The sequence below is a fragment of the Notolabrus celidotus genome, chromosome 7, assembly GCF_009762535.1.
Source record: "Notolabrus celidotus isolate fNotCel1 chromosome 7, fNotCel1.pri, whole genome shotgun sequence".
Lineage (NCBI taxonomy): Eukaryota > Metazoa > Chordata > Actinopteri > Labriformes > Labridae > Notolabrus > Notolabrus celidotus.
The window spans coordinates 26,539,649-26,559,593 of NC_048278.1; the positions used below are offsets into that span (position 1 = coordinate 26,539,649).

General features: G+C 37.9%; 2 protein-coding genes across 4 annotated transcripts in view; both read right to left on the reverse strand.

Annotated features, from left to right (window-relative positions):
• Positions 1–35: 35 nt before the first annotated feature.
• On the reverse strand, positions 36–14,683 carry tmem192 (transmembrane protein 192). 2 transcript variants are annotated; one of them, XM_034687885.1, is made up of 7 exons: positions 14,550–14,677; positions 13,862–13,914; positions 13,139–13,294; positions 12,184–12,445; positions 11,955–12,077; positions 2,506–2,611; positions 36–768 (listed from the first exon to the last, which is right to left on the reverse strand). In XM_034687885.1, the coding sequence occupies exons 2-7, from the start codon at positions 13,889–13,891 to the stop codon at positions 654–656; spliced, it is 792 nt and encodes a 263-aa protein (XP_034543776.1). In that variant the 5' UTR covers positions 13,892–13,914; positions 14,550–14,677; the 3' UTR covers positions 36–653. The 2 variants fall into 2 exon arrangements, with proteins under 2 accessions (XP_034543776.1, XP_034543775.1); XM_034687884.1 differs by lacking the exon at positions 13,862–13,914 and having other exon boundaries at positions 14,550–14,683.
• A 3,144-nt stretch (positions 14,684–17,827) lies between these two features.
• The window catches only part of LOC117815290 (LIM and calponin homology domains-containing protein 1-like), a 31,360-nt gene continuing 29,242 nt past the window's right edge, over positions 17,828–19,945 (reverse strand). For both annotated transcript variants that reach the window (XM_034686923.1, XM_034686922.1), the window contains 4 exons: positions 19,684–19,758; positions 19,480–19,588; positions 19,190–19,292; positions 17,828–18,078 (listed from right to left, as the gene is read on the reverse strand). In XM_034686923.1, the coding sequence (XP_034542814.1) occupies positions 18,053–18,078; positions 19,190–19,292; positions 19,480–19,588; positions 19,684–19,758 (313 nt within the window). In that variant the 3' untranslated portion in view covers positions 17,828–18,052. The remainder of the gene's footprint in view (positions 18,079–19,189; positions 19,293–19,479; positions 19,589–19,683; positions 19,759–19,945) is intronic.

Genomic DNA, 19,945 nt, shown 5'->3' on the forward strand with positions numbered 1-19,945 from the left:
CCTGAAGATTTCAAGAAAAATGACGTAAACAAAAGAACTGAGAATATTAAAGATTTATTGTAATCAGACCACAAATACACAACCTTGATGATTGAAAAAATAGAAAACCACTACCAAATGAATCAATAACACATACCAGACAAATAAAAAAGCACTTGCGGACATTTTACAGCATTAATCGACCTCCTCTCCCTCTCTCGTTGGACCCTGATAAGCGCAACCCCCCTCTAATCTCTCCTCTCTCAGTTCCTCCTTTAGTGCAGATGATCTCTAAAACATTGTTACCCCCTCTGTTTCTCTCACAGTAACACAAACAGCAGCAAACGTGGGTCACTGAGGGTCATAACACAGTGATAAAAACCCCTCACCTCTGATCTGTGACCCACGACTCCCCTCCTTCTCCTCCTCCTCCTGCCTCCCCTCTTTAACTGCCCTCCACTTACAGCTCACCTCCTCCAGCGTTATCTTTCCATCCTGTCTTCAAGTGTGTGCGCACAGGTGCTGGAGTGCACAGGGATTCTCTTACTTTCAAGTCTCTTTATCCAGTGTTTCTTCAAGTTTCAGTCCTCTCTTTCATACCAACAGATCCCTTCTCTTTTGTGTTTGGCTTCTGTGGCTGCTGGATCACAGGTTGGAGGAAGAGGTGGAGGAGGTCAGTGCTGAGAGGTGAGGTTGAGCAGCCGTTTGCTCAGTAAGGTGTTGTGCTGTTTCAGGTATTCAATCAGGTCGGCCTGCTTTTCCACAACCTCCTCCAGACTGGAGCACTCCCTGTGAGGCAGACAATGACACAGAGTCAAGACTATGTTGAGTAGCTTATAACTAAATACTGCCTGTGCAAAGCACTCCGTACGTTCTCCTCTCACAGAGCTCTATTACTCTACAATAACTCTTAGTAATGTACAGACAAGCTGCCACAGTGTTGCTGTCCATTGGATGTTTGTTTCTTGTCTTGAATATCATCATTTTTTAGTCTCACGCACATCTTTTTTTATTATTGTTAAGTCAGAGCAATCTTTTGAATATAATCCTGGTTAAATGTTGAGTGAGCTTAAACAAGAAAGCTTGTTAAGCTATGTCAAACCAATTTCAAACTTTTGGATCATACTTGTACTTTCAAAATAAACTTTGAAAGTTTGATTTCAATACATGAGCAGTCAACATGGATCAAAACTAAATTATTAGGGGGACTATCGTGATTTATGAGGATAATTTTTTTCACCTTTATTCAAAATAAAAAGACAAAATAATTCAAGGACACTTTTTTTAACAAGTTATATTTCTTGACATGCGGGACGGGGCTGCAGGCCAGATTCAAAACCTCAGCTGCCCGCTATATGGGCATGGGACTTCACCATTAGGCTAAATCCATGCCCTAAAGGACACTTTTCAGGATGAATTTAACATGGGAGGGCCAATATGTACTCATTTAAGTCATGTAATCCAAAGTATTTCATATTTTGATTTGTGTGTAAGGGATGATGATTAAATGTCACAATAGTTACAGAGCTCTTAGACAAAGAACCCTGTTTATAATTTCCACTTCGTATCTATCCTTGTCCTGCTGAGGACTTTAGGTTAAGTTATGGGGGGAGATTTTTTTTGCAACTTTGAAAGTTTGATTTCAATGCATGAGCAGCCAACATGGATCAAAACTAAATTATTAGGAGGGTTACAAAAGATTTGATGAATGTCATGATTTATGAGGATCTTTTTTTTTTTTTTCACCTTTATCCCAAATAAAAAGACAAAATAATTCATGGACAATTTTTTTTAAAGTTATATTTCTTAACATGCGGGATGGAGCTCCATTAGGCTAAATCCATGCCCTAAAAGGACACTTTTCAAATTGGAGTACAAATTTAAGTCATGTAATCTAAAGTATTTCATATTTTGATTTGTAAGGGATGATAATTAGATGTCACAATAGTTACAGAGCTCTCAGACAAAGAACCCTGTTTATAATGTCCTCTTTGTATCTATCCTTGTCCTGCTGAAAACTTAAGGTTAAGTTATGGGGGGAGATTTTTTTTCAACACGGTGTTTTCCCTAAAAAGGCTTCGGCCAAGGTATTTATGTGGCTGACACCCTTTTCACACTGCCAGTTAAAGGAACATATTTACACCCCTGTAATGTTTCACCTTCTATATGAACATCTCAGAGTGTGAGATGTAACAGTGGGACCAAGTCACCTCACAGCTGTGCCGGCGTCAGCGGTAGTAACAGAGGCGTTACAGAAGTGAGACGGGATCACTGTGAGCCAGCAGAGCAGGCAGCACTGTCTGTGTGTGTCTGTCTGAGTGTGAGAGTGTGTGGGCCCCTGCTGAGTGTTTTCCTGTTGTGCTTCTGTGTCGTCATTACACAATGTGAAATGACACATTGAGACTTCAATATGGAACCACTGCATTATACATTTATGAAAGTACCAAGGATTGATAACGGCTGTGCTTCATCACAGCGCTGGTTTGGATTCACAATATCAGGAGGACTTGAGTAAACTGTGTGTACCTGAAGCCGGTCTCAGTCGGCATGCTTGTGACGCTGAAGTTTCGTGAATGCTCTTCCTGGCTCACATCTGGTGCTGCGCGCTCTCTGTTGAACCGCATCACCTTCACTAAAACCACAAACACAAAAATCAAACCAGTGTTTTATCTTGCACATAAAAAAACACACACACACACATAGATGTTATAGCGCAGTGAGAGCAATCCTGCAGACATTAACCACTCAGGTGAGAAACAGCACACATTTGTTTTTTTACTGTTTTCCATCCCTCTCACCCTCCTAAACACACACAGGCTGTTATATCCTGCACTTAGCTCTTATGGGCTGCCATATCCTGCACTCAAACCTCTAATTCTCTCACCCTTTACATACACCTTTACACAGGGGGGAGGGGTTAGCAGCAAGGTGTGGCGTTGGAGTATTTAGAGGCCAGAAGAGGAGCCAGAGCTAAAAATATGGGAGATGTGGGTGCTGTTTGGATTGAGATAAGGCCAAGGTTTTTTGGGGGGTTTTCGGGTGAGTATGCTAGGAAGGGCGGAGGGAGGAGCAGGCCCAGTATTGATAAGACTGGCGTGTCATTAGCCAGAGGAAATTGTCAGGGAGGTTCTAAAGAGCACTATCTTTACTTTGCTACAGTGCAGCATCTCTGCATCCACACTCACACACAATCTAAAGAAATACTGCACATTCCTGCATAATGAGGCCCTAAACCTGTGTGTGTGTGTGTGTGTGTGTGTGTGTGTGTGTGTGTGTGTGTGTGTGTGTGTGTGTGTGTGTGTGTGTGTGTGTGTGTGTGTGTGTGTGTGTGTGTGTGTGTGTGTGTGTGTGTTTGTAAATAAAGCAATAGTAAGCAAGTATGTGAGAGAGAAAGAGACATTCCTGTCAGAAATAAAGTTTGTTTGAAAAATGTTAAAGCAGACTAGAGTAGGTGAGTACATTTCTGCACAAAGAAATGTCTTAAGAACACAAAATAAAGATGTTCAATTCTGCATTGTGATTCTTTTTTAAATGATGAGGAACTGCAGTCAAAGGTTATTATTTATTTAAAGCTTTTATGCCCCAATTTTATAAAGAACAGTGGATATAGTAGCAAACTAAGGAGAGAGAGTGGGGAGTGACGTGCAGTAAGTTAGAGCTTGGAATCAAACCTAGGCTTCCTGCCTTGAGGATTACAGCCTCTGTAAATAGGGATCACAATTCAACTGCTGAGCTCCACTGGTGCCTCACACCATTAGATATCTGGTTACAAATTTTCTTTAAATTCCCACCATCCTTGACAATGTTGCTGTTTGAAGCTTATGAACACAAAAAAAGGCAAAAGGGGACCGAATCTGTATAATAATAATAATGATAATAATAATAATGATAACAATAACAATAATAATAATAATAATAATAATAATAATAATAATAATAATAATAATAACAATAATAATAATAATAATAATAATAATAATAATAATAATACTTTATTTATATAGCACTTTTCAATACAAGTAACAAAGTGCTTTACGGTGGGCAATAAAAACAAGAAGAAGTGCAAAGCAAAATGAGGCGATAAAAAATAAAATGAAGCAAAAGCTTAAGAATCATACAAACTTATAAAACAGACCCTTAAAATCAGAGCTAAAATTAAACCAAATCGCACAATAAAAGCTTTCCTGTGAAAATGTGTCTTGAATAAAGAAATAAAACACAGGACTGACTCTGATCTCCTCCGCTATCATAACAGCTTGTGAAATGGTTTGACTGAAATAAAACTATCCGATATATTATCAATCTCATCAGGCAAAATGTTAGTTCCATGTGTGCTTTCCTTAATCATTAACCCATTTTGGAACTTATAGAATAATGTATGTTGCAGTCAGGGATAACAAGGGTTAAAATATGTTCAGTGATTGCAGAGAGGTTAACTGTATATGAGATTGTGTTTTCAGCAAAAACTTGTTTAAAAAAACCTATAGTCTGAAATAGGGATAGACCGATTATCGACCTGGCTGATTATCGGCGCTGATCATCGACCAGCGCCAATATTCTGCATTTTGACGTTTATCGGCATCAGCTTTTTTCAAAAAACCTGACAGCCGATAAGAGATCAATTTGAAACTGGGTTATTTTGGCTAATTTCTCCCTGCAGTTTCTCATCCCAGGGAACGAGCTGAGCAGCATCCGTTGTGGCCCCTACAACTACTAGTGATTAAAAACTCATACAACCCCACTTCAAAAGAACTGAAATATCCCTTTAAAACAAAGATAAATGAAAGATTAACATTTCAGTTATATTGAAATTTTGGGAAACTTTATTTACCGTACAAAACTTTAGGGAGCTATTTATTTGTTTAAGTTTTCATTGAACTTTATAAGACATGCTGCTGAGCCTGGGAGCTCCCTGCACTTTTTGTTAGACTTTTAAAACAAAGATGTCTATTGTCTAAGATAAAAAAACAACCTTTAACATGTTGCAAATCTGAAAAGCTGTTTAATAAACATATGCTTAAAGGCATTTAAACAAAGTTAAGTGTTGGAGTTTGTATTATTCAAAATTTTGACAACAATATTTTCCCTTTTACTGCAAATAAATATCAGCTCCAAATATCGGTTATCAGCCTCCTTGACTACTAATAGTTGGTATCGGTACCAGCCCTGAAAAACCATATCGGTCTATTTCTAGTCTGAAATATATATATTATGTAGAGGACTGCCTTATAATCATCCTAGTAGAAAAAACGAAATGTAAATATTCTAAAAATGTCATATGAATTAAGATTCAAAGTTTCTTCTTCTATGTTTTCTTCCTTCAAAATGTGTCAAGTTTATATGTAAAGCCTCTTTTACTACTAAGGGAGGGATGGCTCTCACTAGTGGATGGTTTGTCAGTATTTCTCTACGGTTTGTTTTGGGTTTTTTTTAACCACCTTGTTGAGTGTTTGTTTGTGGTTGTTGTTTATTTATTGGTTTGCAGTTGAAAACGCTCCAATGAATAACTTCTCCACATTTTAAATGATATTTATACATAAACAAGTCATTAAGACGTGTGAAATAAACACAGTGATCATTCTATTTTTATTCTTAACAAACTGGTAAATACCCTGAATCAGTGTAAACACCTCTGAGTGTCATCAGGGGATCAGTGTGAATATTAAGAAAGTCAAGGGCGCATGCAGCTTTTGAAGGGTTAAATTCATCCACTTTAAGAGCCCATTCAATTAAACAGAAACACAACTTGTAGGTAAAAGAAAGGAGAATAGCTACATACCAAAGCCAGCCAGTTTATACTGTCACTCTTTTTTCTAAAAACCATACTAGACTGATATTTTTGGTTGAAATTACAGCATAAAAAAAAGAGTAGATTTGAATACAACTACAGCTCTAAGTTATGGGACACATCCTTTCCTTCTTTATAACTTCTCCTTTATTTGAAACTCGTCAGATCTTTCAGTCTCATGAGTTGTGTGTATTACAGCAGGGGATCAAAAATGAACACAGACAACTGTAGAGTTTGGATGGATGGACAGATAGATGGATGAAGGGAGCAGTGTAAAGGAGGTGACACATTTCACACGATCATGTTAGAGGCTCTCACACGCTCACACGGCTGGACAGACAGTGCTCAGACTCGGTCTGCTCAGATCTGAGGGGCTTAGATCACCCATGAAGAGGTGCACATTTCTAGGTGATAATGGTGGAGCTGCAGAGGTGCTAACAGCCAACATATGATGCTCACAAGTACGCACTGCATGAAGGGAAACGAGAAGGAAATGGATCTCAGCAAGCATGCAGAGACTACAGCTACACAGGATGAAGGAGAAGAATGGAGACGGATCACCTTTTTTGTTCTCACACAGGAGATGAACAGAGTTTAAAAATGAACTCAAGGCTACACGAAAAAGCTGCAAAATAAATCCTGCTCTTGAGTCTGCTGCAGGGAGAAGCTGAAGATGCAGCTGTGGGTGTGAATAAAGGTCGACAGAGCTGCTCCAAGGAGAAACCTGAGCAAGAACGAGTGTCAGCTACATCCAACACTGATGACCTTATTTAAAACATGGACACACCATATTCTTATTTTAGATTTAATTTGGGGCTTTTTGCTCTTATTGGATCAGACACTAGAGAGAGGAAGGAAGTGAAGTGAGAAAGCAGGGCATGACATGCTTAATCTTGCCAGGACTGGGAATCAATCCTACGACCAGTGCAATCAGGAGGACAGCCTCTGCACATGGGGCATCCGCTCCACCCACAGAGCCAAACTGCCCCAGATATACCAATGTTTTTTTGTAGAGTTTCCTAAAAGAAAATTAAAACTGTTGAACTAATTTTTTTTAATTTGTTTTAATTTTTACTACTTTAATCCACCCATAACTCAGAATCAGAATCAAGCACTGTGCAGCATCTTTAGTTTCTATTCTCTTCTGCAGTGGAACACTGGACAGAAAACATGATGATAAAAGTATCATCATCCCCGGCCTGCCCCGCACACACGCAGTGAATTTTCCTGAAGATTTCCTGCTGCATTCTCACGAGCTCACCCTGACTTCACCCTGAAACTACACTAAATAGCCAGCTGAAAAAATCCAGCTGAAGTCAAGGTGAGAAAAAAATCTGTTTGTGTGCACATACGCAGCTCATCTGGGTCATATCTGGGACCTTTTCAGGATTTTTGTGTCAGTGTGAACAGGGCTTTTGACTTGCTTCATGTATGACAGGCACTTTATCAATACTTGTCTTTCTCTGACTCCGGATTCAGTCATGTACAAGATGTCTTTGAAGGTTCTCAGTCATCCAGGTCATGGTAATCCAAAGCTTGATCCGTAAAGCAACTGGACTGGTAGAAATTTGAACTGAAGAAGCCTTTCGGAGGAGAGGTGAAACGTCTTCAAGAATTTCTACCGGTCCAGTTGCCTTACAGATCAAGCTTTGGATTAGTCATGTACAAATGTTCTTTTTCTCTAAACATTACCTCCCTCCATCATCATTCTAATTTATGTTTTACTTACAATGTAAATAATATGTTACTACAAACTACATTCACAGGGGAAATGTATCTGCATTAGATACATTGGATACTTTAGGTGCATTTTCCTGCTTATTTTCAACAGAATGTTACATTTTCAACATAGGACTTGTTATAGAGTACTTTATAGTGAGATCATGTGTTTATTTGAACTTACATGAGATCTAAATATGTTTTGTAAGTTAGCTGAACATGTTATCATTCAGTCTCACATCTCCCCTGTCCTACAGTACCTTAAGTGTGTGTGCGATAGCAGTTTACTGTAAGTATGTTTATGTATGTGTGTGTGTGTGTGTGTGTGTGTGTGTGTGTGTGTGTGTGTGTGTGTGTGTGTGTGTGTGTGTGTGTGTGTGTGTGTGTGTGTGTGTGTGTGTGTGTGTGTGTGTGTGCCCTGCAGTGCTTATACTAACTCAAGGCCTGGCGGAGGACAGAGATGTATTCTAAGTTAACCCTTTGAAGGCCAATGCATGGCTTTGATGTGTATGTAGCTCTATAGAGGAGAGTGTATTCATGTTAAAATGAGAGAGGCAGAAACATACAGCAAACCTCAAAGACACACTCACACACACATAGGCACACACACTCACAATGAGTATGCACTTCAAAGGGGTTGAACGAGGCCTTCCTGTATGGACTTCATAGCTGTAGGCATTATCTTTCTCCCTCTCTGTCGCCTAGAAACAGAAGTTTTTCTACCCCTCTGATGTCACCTTGACCCTGCATCAGTTTGCGCGTGTGTGTGTTTGTGTTTTGAAAAAGTTTGTGCTGCGAGGCGTCGCTTAGTTTGCCTCATGCCTGACCGCACTGATCTGAGCAGGAATGTGGCTGGTAATCACAGATACCCCCACACACACTGTGGATCACCCTCACTGTAAACACAGAGGGACAATGTGTGTAAGTGTGTGTTTGGGTGGAGTGGGTCGAGGGCTACCCTTTGGCTAAGCTAAATCCTAATGCCTCTTATCTCCTCTCCTGCCTCTGTGGTATCTGGAACCCTCATCTGTGCCCCTCAGCTGCCAAACACAGCTTTAATATGTATTTCCTTTCATTACAGATTCTTCTCGATCAATATCCTCTGATAGATCATCTGTAACAGCAGTTTTCCTCTACAGGCAGAGAGGGAGGATGGTCTACTTCAATTCACAAAACAATTTAGGGAATGTCTTCATCCTTTTATTGTCAGTATCATGGCTTTTCAAAGTAAATCGCAGATTTCACTTTAAAAAAAAAGTGCCTATATTTGCTGTTGAGCAGATTTATCATGGACTGATTCAAAAATGCCATCGCTTATGGTTATATAACTTTAAAAAAGCTTCCCTATGCACGTCGATTTGCCTTAGTTTTACTCATTTATTTGTGTTTTTAATTAAAGAAAACACTAAGGACTGAATCCACAAAATCAGATAAATGTCCCTTTAGTGAGATCTATGGATGAAATTCCTTCTCTTATTTTTCTGATTTAAGAAATAGCTTAAAATGGCTCAACATCCATGCCAACAAAGCCTTAGGAAGCCATCTCGGGTTGAGATGCTGGGGTGAACTTTAGGAAGCAACACAATGTGTATTTTTCCTGACAAGGTTGCCAAATTTTTGGAATAGCTGAGCCGGTCCTTTGAGCCAGATGCTCACACTTCTGTAGCAAAGACAATGCTGACATGCTGAAATTCAACTGGTGTAATGTAAATGCCATGTTCATTGTCTAAGTTTAGAATTTAGCATGCTAACATTCGCAAGAAGTACTCTCTGAAGTACAGACACATCAGAGTTTATCAGATGTTGTTGAAAGAGAAAAGGTCAGGATCACAGAAGTAATTAAAGTTATCCTGAAGGATGTGTTTCATGGCAATCTGTCCAACAGCTTTTGACATTTCTTTCTAAACCACCAACATGAAGTGCAACATAGAGGTTGATTCTCTGGAAATATGGAGGTACAAATCTGTCCTAAAGATCTTTAAATAGCTCCCAGGTTAAAGGGAAACTTTGACCTGCTCATGGTGCAAAATGAACAGTATGGGAGTCTCTAATTCCCCAGAATTAATACCTCAGGGTTGATGAATGTCTGTGCAAAAGTTCAACACACTTCATTCAGTATTTGAATTATAATTCTGTAGTGATATTTCGGTTTGGAGCAAAGCGGTGGACTGGAAAACCTTGCTGGATCAAAGCAACTTCAGAAAAGAATCCTAAAACAGAATAATCTATCAGCTGATAAAGGTTGAATGTAGAATTTAAAGCCACACTGAACTGAATATAAGAGTACAAAACAAAACATCCATCTTAGTCAAATATGTTGTGAAAACGTCCCCACATTTTCAAGTGATTATTTTACTCTTAGAATAAATACTTCTTTAGTTCCTTTTCATTAATGCTGGACATTAAACCACAAATACATATGGTGTATCTGTGGGTTGGGAGGGATAACTAAATGTATATTTTTGCCTTTTTGCACATGGATGTTCCGACTGTTTTCTTGACTTAATGTTCTTTAGTCATATCACTTCTCAATTTTTATTTAGTTGAAGAACACAGTGAGGGAGGCAGGAAGGGGAAATATTTACTTCTGACATCATTGGGCAAGAAATTGATCACCAAATTCTTGAATTTTTGTCCTAGGAATTAAATTTGAAGACTACAGTGCGGGCTGAATCTGATGTTGGCAAATCATAGTTTATAAGTTCCTGACTTCCATGATGGGGAAAAAGAGGACAAAGGGGAAACAGACTGACAAGTATCCTACAAAGATTGCATGGTGTTCAGAAGCTAAACAAAAAAAGCAGATCAGCAGAGAGAGAGAGAGAGAGAGAGAGAGAGAGAGAGAGAGAGAGAGAGAGAGAGAGAGAGAGAGAGAGAGAGAGTTGAATAGTTGATTGTCATGCTGTCGAGTCTGAAAAGGGCAGGGCAGGTATTGTGATGCGAATGTGCTCAGATAGAGAGTGGGGGTAGTGTGTGTGTGTGTGTGTGTGTGTGTGTGTGTGTGTGTGTGTGTGTGTGTGTGTGTGTGTGTGTGTGTGTTTGTGTAATGTAATCTACAGGGTGTGTCTCTCCATGTTCCTCAGCTGATATCACTTGCTGAGGGAGTTCCATCCCCTCCGTTACAATAAAAAGATCGTGTGCTGGTACTCTGTGCAAGGTGTGTACTTATATCATTGTATCTGATCTCTGAGGTGTGTTGGGAATTTATGGACTTTTGTATTAATGTGAGGCTCTTTACAGACTCTGGTAACAAGCCTTCTCATCTTTCTCTGTCTGTCGCCGATGATGCAGCAGAAACTAGGCTGCACTGCCCCATCAACACGAGATTAAAAGACTATTCCCTTAAAATTTTAACCACAAACTGATTGGAGGAAAGATTCAGTGACTCATACCCCACAGTGCTCATTCAGTGACATGTCCTGTTGTTATGACAGCCTGTGCCTATGAGAAATTTCCTTCAATATAAAATGAAAAAAAGGACAAGATATTTTTGCAGACACAAGAAAAATAGGTACAAGTGACCTTTAAAAAAAGGTATAACATTCACACATTACCATATTTGCTATTCAGCATGTTCTATATATAGTTCAGTGTTTTATGATCCAAACATCTAATATAAAATGTAAATAAAAAAATCCAAGAGGTGCAAAATTATTTTAAAAATGTATATACATATAGATTGGTATGGTGCAAATTCAAAAACACAGAATAAGACGGATGATAACAGCTGACTTCTGCTGTTTTCAGTTTCTCTAGTATGATTTGCTCCAGAATTATTAACATGTCCTCAGCCGTATTACTAAATAGTACACATTTTAGTTGTAATGGTGAATTTTTAGACCTCTCTATTATAAAAAATCTGATCTATATTGTTATTTTTTCAATTCCGTTTGATGTCAATGAAACAATATTTAAGAAAGAGAAGAAAGTGATACTAATCTGAAAAGTAATCACATTTCATGGTTTCAGTCAGCTCTGTTGTGAAGACTTTTCTCTGGTTGAGTTGTTATATTTGTGTATGATTCATTGAAATGATCATATCTCTAAAGGCATATAACTATCTATCATTAATGTGTAAAGTTATTAGTTAGTTTTTCTTTTACTGTATTTGAACACTAATTTCCCTTATTGCAATGGAAAGTAGGGTGCTACAAGCCAGGTGGGTTGAGTGAGTAAACTTGTTGTCTCTTCTTTGGAGGGAGAAGGCCTGTCTGTGTGTATGTCTAAGTGTGTGTCTAAGTGTGTGTGTGTGTGTGTGCGTGTGTGTGTGTGTGTGTGTGTGTGTGTGTGTGTGTGTGTGTGTGTGTGTGTGTGTGTGTGTAAGTTTGTGTTTGCATGAATTAATAGTCTTCTATACACTACAAATCAAATCTCAGTCAATAGCATAATGTTCTTCTGTCTTACAAACTGGTTACTCTGCAATCCCAGAATAAAAGATACAATAGAATATGTAATTATTAAAATGTACCTGTGTAATAGAGCAGACATGGCACTGCCACCAGGACCTCCAGCCCCAGAATGCTGAGCAGCATGTAAGTGAGCACATTAGGAGATAATCCTGCAGCCAGCACAACCAGCAGCAGAACGTTTCCTGCACACAAACACATCTACAGCTTTACTGCCATCTAGGGGAAAGAAAGACCACTGCATGTATAAGTCAATGGATTTCCCTGACAGCAGTGTGTGTTTGGGCGTACCTGAAGAGTGCACTGTGAGTGGCAGGTGCTTCAGTCCCTGCATCTGTCTGTAGAACCGCAGGTATCCTCTGCTTCTGGCCCGGCTGTGGTGATGCTGCACACACCCGGTGAACAACAGCACCAGCGCCCATAAAGCCACCTTCCCAAACACAATGACGCTGTCGCCATGCACTTTACCCAAAATACTTGTGCACACCTCCTCTTGGCCAGCTTTCAACACACACAGCACTGCTAAACACACGGACAACACTACATACACAACCTGAAACAAACAAAAAAAGAGAGCACTGGGAGTGAGGGAGCTATTTGTATGTGTAGGAGACATTACCAAAGATCAGGACATGCTAATAGAACAATCACAACAGGTTCAGACACTAGACAGTGTTAATTCCTTTTACATGTGCTGGATTAATCAGATTACACTTGAAAGTGCTGTCAAACCATTACAGCTTACAACTAAGAATTATCTATGTTACCAGCTTATTACTCTGATGATCAATGTATTAATAGTTTAGTATAAAATAAGATTAAGCCCATCCAGTTGTCCAGATACAAAATGGACATATCCAGATTTTATGTCCAATAAGCAGTCTTAAACCAACAGATATTATATTTAAAATGATGTGAACTAGAGAGAGCAGGAAATCCCCCCATTGGAGATGTCAGAACTAACTAGCGCCTTGTATTTATTGATGAAAATTACTGAAAAACTCATAATTATGATTAGAAAGATGATCAATGCTACATTTCTTCATGTATCAACATGAAATAATAATTCTTAAAATGTTCTTTTCATTTTTATTGCAACAATTTCCAATTAACTGTTTTATTTAAGTCAAATATTTTTTATAAATCCCTGCAAAACTCAGGCGACTTCAGGGAACTTCGGCTTCTATCAGGGAATAATCTAATGCCTACAGCAAACACAATCCATGTATGTGTGTGCATAACATACATGCAGTACAGAGAGGAGGCCCGCATGGTAGGGTGTAGGTACAGTCTGAAACTCTCTCCTGATGGCAGAGTAAAGGGCGTCAGCGGAGATCAGAGGTCCGTCCACCATCGAGTCTTCATCCAGACTTCTTTGTATATCTGCCGAGGGGCCTGCGGGCTACAACAAACACTGCATTATTGAAAAAGGAGACCTGTCATAAAAACAGATGGACTGATTTGACCTAAGGTAAGTGCATGTTTTATGACTTCCAATAAATGAACAAAGATGTGTTTATCATTCTTCAATGTAAATCCTGCACACTATAGCATGCAAACCAAGCCAGAAACCTTGGTGTAATCATAGACTCAGACCTTAATTTCAGCAGCAACATTAAGACAATTACAAAGTCAGCCTACAATCACCTTAAGAATATATCAGGGATTAAAGGACTTGTGTCTCAGCAGGATGGAGAAAAACTTGTCCATACATTTATCTTTAGCAGACTAGACTACTGTAACGGTGTCTTTACAGGACTCCCTAAAAAGTCCATCAGACGGCTGCAGCTCATACAGAATGCTGCTGCTCGAGTCCTAACAAGGAACTAAAAAGTAGACCACATCACTCCAGTTCTTAGATCTCTACACTGGCTTCCTGTCTGTCAGAGAATAGACTTTAAAATCCTGCTGATGGTTTATAAAGCACTGAATGGTTTAGGTCCAAAATACATTGCTGATCTGCTCCTACTTTATGAACCACCTCGACCTCTGAGGTCATCTGGTACTGGTCTGCTTTCAGTCCTGAGGGTCAGAAGGAAACATGGTGAAGCAGCGTTTAGTCATTATGCACCACATATCTGGAACACATTCCCTGAAAGCTGCAGGTCTGTTCGTACTCTCACCTCTTTTAAATCAAAGACTAAGACTTTTTTATTTTCCACTGCCTTCCTACCTTAACTTATTTTAACCCACTTTAAATGCACATTTTAAATTTACTTTTAATATATTTCTAATTATCCTTTTCTTCTCTATGTTTTATCATATGTGTCATTACAATTGTGCTCTTTTATGCTTGTCTGGTTGTTTCCAATAATGTTTTAATGCCTTGCCATAAACATAAAGGTGCAACTAAAGGCTCATTACAGATAAAGCAACATAACTCAGCTTGATCCACAGTTCACTAAATGAATTGTTGAATAAATGCTAATTACGTGTGAGGCCTGTCTACAGATAAGGTCTTGCTAACCTGATCATTTGCAACAGATTTGCATTTGAAGTATTGTTTTACGACAGAAACACTCGTTCATCTTGCAGTTTTCAGCTGATAGATGTTACTGAGCAGCTAACAAGCTAAAAGCTACATGGTATTTTAGTTTCACTTCAGAGGAAAAACTACACCACTAACAACCAGATAACAAAGAATGGCTTGTACGTACTGCATACAGTGTCCCATCCTTTGATTCCATTGTACCGTGATGTTTGGCGTTTTAGAGAAGGAACTGACAGGACAACAACAAACCACCTTTAGCTCACATGATGTAAAAGGGGCGGGCAGGAGAATATTTTTATTTCCGGGTTCCCTGCTTTGTTCTTCCGCCGTTTTCCGTTCGACTTTGGTTCCTAGCACAATAAAAGCTGGTTAGTTATTTCCATTGAATACTGTTGGAAGATAGTTAAACTATCCTAAAACTCTGTGAAGCATCGATACAGGAACTTTTATCTTTAACTTTTAATTTTCAAATTGTATTTTGGCAAAATTATGATAAATTAGGATTATATATATATATTTTTTTTTTTATTGAAAATGGTAAACAATACAATGACAAACACTACAGACATGTGCTTCAGACAAATCAAATACTCCAAGAGACAAGGAAAAGGAAACAAAGAAAAAACAAAAATAAAAAGCGGGACATATAACTCTTGTTATTATATAAATTAAAATATATGCAATATTTCAGACGCTAAGAGGGAAATCCTCTCCAAGAAACTCATGAAAAAGGTCTATTGTTTTATTCATTTTTTGTTATCAATCAATTCAAGGGATTCAAAGTATAGTTTTAGTTCTTGTATATAAACAGGGAAATAGGGTGTGCATTTTTTCAGTTTACACTTGTGAATATGAAATGTACCATAAATTATCATTAAATTCACAATAAATTCCATGTCTTTTTTAACATGTTTAAAATACATTATAACAGCCTTACAATCAATCATAAAATTGATCCCTTTGTGTATTTAAAAAAAAAAAGCTTAAAAAGAAACAGATAAATAAATATATGAATGAAGTATAAACTGTTGATTTCACTAAGATTTCTGAACTGCTGCTTGTTGAGATTGAAATGTTTTGAGATTTTGTTTTTTGTTTGTAAGTTTGTTTCTGAGTGAAACGTTTATATATTGCTTTGTTATAAAATAACATAATCACTTACACAATGTTGCCTATTCGGTGTAAGTTATGTAAAAGGGTAGGCAGGATAAGCCATGGCTTCAGCCTACACCTTTTTTGGTCAGCATGTGATTGACTAAAATATATGTGGGAGTGTATGCATGTTTATATGTACGCATGATTGTTGTTGTGTATGTATGCATGTGTATGTGTACGTGTGAATGCACATATCGATATGTATGTGTATGTAAATGTCTTTATATTTTCTTGATGAATCCCTTAGTGATTGTTTTGTTTTTGCTTTTATTTGTGATTTTTACATGGCTCCTATGTTGTGGAGGAAAGTATTGGTTGTTGATGCAGACCAAAATAAACCTAATCTAATTTTTCTTGCAAAACAAAAAACAAAAATGTAAATAGGCTTAACTTATCTTATTAGTGTGCTATTTGGCAACATACATGGTTTGGCCTGTCATAGTGACCAGCTCATTGTTTTCTAGATCCCTAGAAAAGAATCCCATTGTCACTACAAGACAAATACAAAGACTCAAGACAACAGCTAAAAAATAATTTACTTTCAGAGATCAAAACACAGATATATTTTTCCAGTGCTGATATGGTATGTTACATAATCCTGGATTATTTTTCTTCAGTTACCACTTTGCAGAAACCATGTCCATAGGTACAATGTGAATGGTGGTAACATGGGCAAAATCTAAGACCAGCAGTTTAAATATACCCCAACTCCTTACATAATCACTTGGCCATAGAGTGTTACAGTGTTTAGATTTAGTTTTATTCTGTTTGATAAGGATGTAAAAACACTGATTTCTACCTGTATGGTTCCTCATTAATATCAAATACCACTAATATCAATTAGCTATGTATTAATGGCATAATAATTACTCTAGTCTTTAGAAATATATGAGTTTTCTGATAGAACAGGTAATTCTGCAATACATTAAATCATCTAGGCAGAAGGTTTAAAACTTGTAGTAGTGTGTACACTCACTCAAGTGTTGTGATGATTCTGATGAATGTTTACTCACTACTTATAGACATAGTGCATTTCAATCAAAGAAAATGAACAGATTTCAACAAAGCAAATGAACAGAAAGCATCCCATTTAAAATACTTTATTGATAAACATACAATTGCTATAAAATACAATGAACTGAGCGCTCTTTTCCTCTAAGTGATGAAGCCGCTGTCAGGTGTCCAGAAAGAGGCAATGACACACAAAGGAGAGACGTTCAGCTCAGACTCTGGGGAGGCAACACTTGTGATCGAGGCAAACAAGAAGAAGTTGGAGGACATTGTGGGCTGTTTGAAATTTGGGGGAATAAGTAAGAGGGAAGCAGCAAATCACTTTGTGTCATTGGTTTAGCTCATGGGAAAGGAGAGGAAGAGAGAACAGCAGGTGATAAGGAGAGGCTGATCCATTTCAAATGTTTTGCTGGTATGGAACTGTGCTTCAAGTCAAAATCACATTCTGCATTCATTCCTAAGCATGCAGGATTTCATCTACACACACTCACATACGCACCCGCTCACACAATGTGCCGAGACCCAGTGGTCTGTGTGGGTGTGAAATACTCCTGCACATACTCTAGCCCTCACATTCATTACATAAGGCACTGATTCGGTCGCAGTCAGTCTATGAGAATGAACAATAGCTAAAACATCTTAAAGGGAAAATATTTAAACTCCAAAGAACAAGTATAATAATTAATAACATGCAATCTCATTCCTGTAAAATGTATTATAAAGAAAAAGCTCATGTCAGTTAGCCAGATGCCCAAAAGAATCCAAAAAATCATGACGATGTACAACATACAGGAGGAAAGTTAAAGTTAAGCTGTTACAGGTTATAACTTACACCAAACTCACACTTTACCATCTGAGCAACAATTACAATAACTTATATATGTTCTTCTTTCATGCAAAACTGTAAACACAAAACCCAAACTGAACGAGAAGGTATGATGACGAGTAAGGCATTATAATGGTCAAGCTACTCCAGGTTATCCAACCAAAACCACTTTGTCACACTCCGATCGGAGTCACATGATCAGTGCAGAAGCAGGGGGTCATGATCAAGATTTTCAGACTGATGTGTCGATATTTTAGCATAACATATTAAGCAGATCTCTATTTTAGTGTCTTGACTGTGCTAAGTTTGAATGTGCAAAGGCTTAAACACGCTGATTTCTTGATAGCATCCATGCTACACATATTGAAAGAAGTGTATACACGTGTACAGAAAATAAGCACACACACTGTAGTGTGTATGCATGTGTGGTTCTGTAAGTATCAGTCCACATGTCGGTCCAGTTTCACTTTTAATAATATCCATAAAGCTGTTTGTGCATGTCAGGGAAAAGACGATTAGTACTCCAAAGTTCCACAAAGATTCCCAGAGCATTCCAGAATGTCCCAAAATGTGAGTCAAGGTTCCAGAATCCTTCTTCACCCAATCACTGTCATCCGTGGTGTGGGTTCCAGTTCCAATTTCATTTCCAGGTCCAGTTCAGGTTAAAATGCAGGTCATCATAGTGTGGTAGGCTGACCTCTGCCTGCATATAAACAAATGAAATGTGTTAAACTCTTCAGTTACAGGTGAATAGTATGTTTTAAAATGTGTCTTTCTGATCTTATTCTCTAAATGCCAGATCCTTAACTCAATTCAACTCAATTCAACTCAACTCAACACAACTCAACTTTTTTTATATAGCACCTTTCATACATATAAACATGCAGCCCAAAGTGCTTCACAAAATAACAGAGAGACAGAAAACAACAGCAATGGAAAAAATATAAAAGGCATGATTAAAAATAAAATACTTCAAAATAAAATCAATACAGTGAAATTAATCAAATAAGTATGAGTGGAAAGAAAAGTTAAAAATAAGGTTGAGTTAACAAGATCAGATGAATACAATAAATAAATAAATAATTAATTAAGATTAAAAAAAAATCCTTAAAATAAGACATTAGTGTAGTGGTGTTGTAAGTTTGGCCTACCATCTAATCACAGATAGCCTAGCATCACCAGGCCCATCAGCCAGCTCTCATTCATTTTCACCTGGAGGTTAAATTGGTGAGGGTGATGTGGCACTAGGCTAAACCAAAGCTTCACAATGACAAGAATTTAATGGTGCAACACGTATCAGTAAATCAGAATCAGACAAGCACTACTTAGTTCAGCCCGGGGGAGAATTCAGGCCTTACAGTTGCTCTGATGAAGATAAACATGAAGGGATGAAATATAAGATATAGGGAAGAAATATGTAAATAATGCCCAGGATATGTATAATATAAACACAACACAACAATTCAGTGCACTACAATACAGATGCATCTCAACAAATTAGAATATCATGAAAAAGTTCCATATTTTCTGTCAGCTACTTTAAAAAGTGATTCATGGTAAAGGAACCCCAACCAAGTATTGTGTGTTTAAAAAAACATACTTTTCAGAAGTTGTACTTTACTGTATTTTAAATACTTTTTTGATTGATCTGAGGAAATGTTCTAATAATTTTGAGATACTGGATTTCTGATTTTCACAAATCATAATTCACCTTTTTTTAATGGCTATAAATATTGAACTTTAAACGTAATGAATAAAGAAAATTAGAAAATGTAGTGATGCACCCGTATTTTTGTGTGCTCACATGTTCTTACCCCGAGATGCAATGTAGCACTCATGACAGCTCAGCAGTCCATTTCGAATTCGTACATCTGTCCCTGTAGTGGCATCGCCCAGCTGCCCTTTACACACTCCACACTGTGGAAGAAAAAAACAACACAAGTCATACAAACTTTTATTGGACAAGAAATCATACAGTGACATTAGAAGCACAAACTCATTGTAGCCAACTCAAGAAGCTAAATGCTGCTTCCATGTGAAGTAGAATAACACAAAAAGTTCAATTGTTTCAGGGTATATTCATTGTCCTGGAATAACACGGTACCTTGAAACATTGTATGTGGAAAAATAGTCCCAGTGTATCAATGATCATGGCAGCTCCTTTTCCCAGCGGCTGAGAACAACCAGAGCAGAGTCTCTTCCCACTAACACACCTACACACACACGGGAAAACAAGCAATGAAGCTTCTCACTCCATTAAACAGAGCAGTGATTTGGTAGTCTGGTATATGTGTGCAAGCATTATTACCTGGTGGGGGAGGGAGGGTGAGGTGCTGAAGGGGAGGGCTTCTGTTTGTTTGTTACACCGTCTTGTGATTCAGACCTGTGGTAAACAAACAGGAACACAAGAACAGTGTAAACTAATAAGTGTCAAAAACACTTGTAATATGTCTGCAACACATTTTAATGAACTCAAATAATTACATTTGTAAATGCAGACAGTCTGTTAAGGTTAAAAAAACAACATATGCTTTTTAATATTAAAAAAACCCTTCAATGCTGAACGCTTG

What these genes read in the sequence shown, in the direction of transcription:
- tmem192 (XM_034687884.1), bottom strand. Translation starts at nt 14,579, where the DNA reads ATGGAATCAAAGGATGGGACACTGTATGCA. An exon ending in GCCTCCTCTCTGTACTGCAT is followed by an intron (nt 12,446 to 13,138) that starts GTATGTTATGCA and finishes TGTTTGTTTCAG; the next exon opens with GTTGTGTATGTAGTGTTGTC. An exon ending in CCGACTGAGACCGGCTTCAG is followed by an intron (nt 769 to 2,505) that starts GTACACACAGTT and finishes TCTGCCTCACAG; the next exon opens with GGAGTGCTCCAGTCTGGAGG.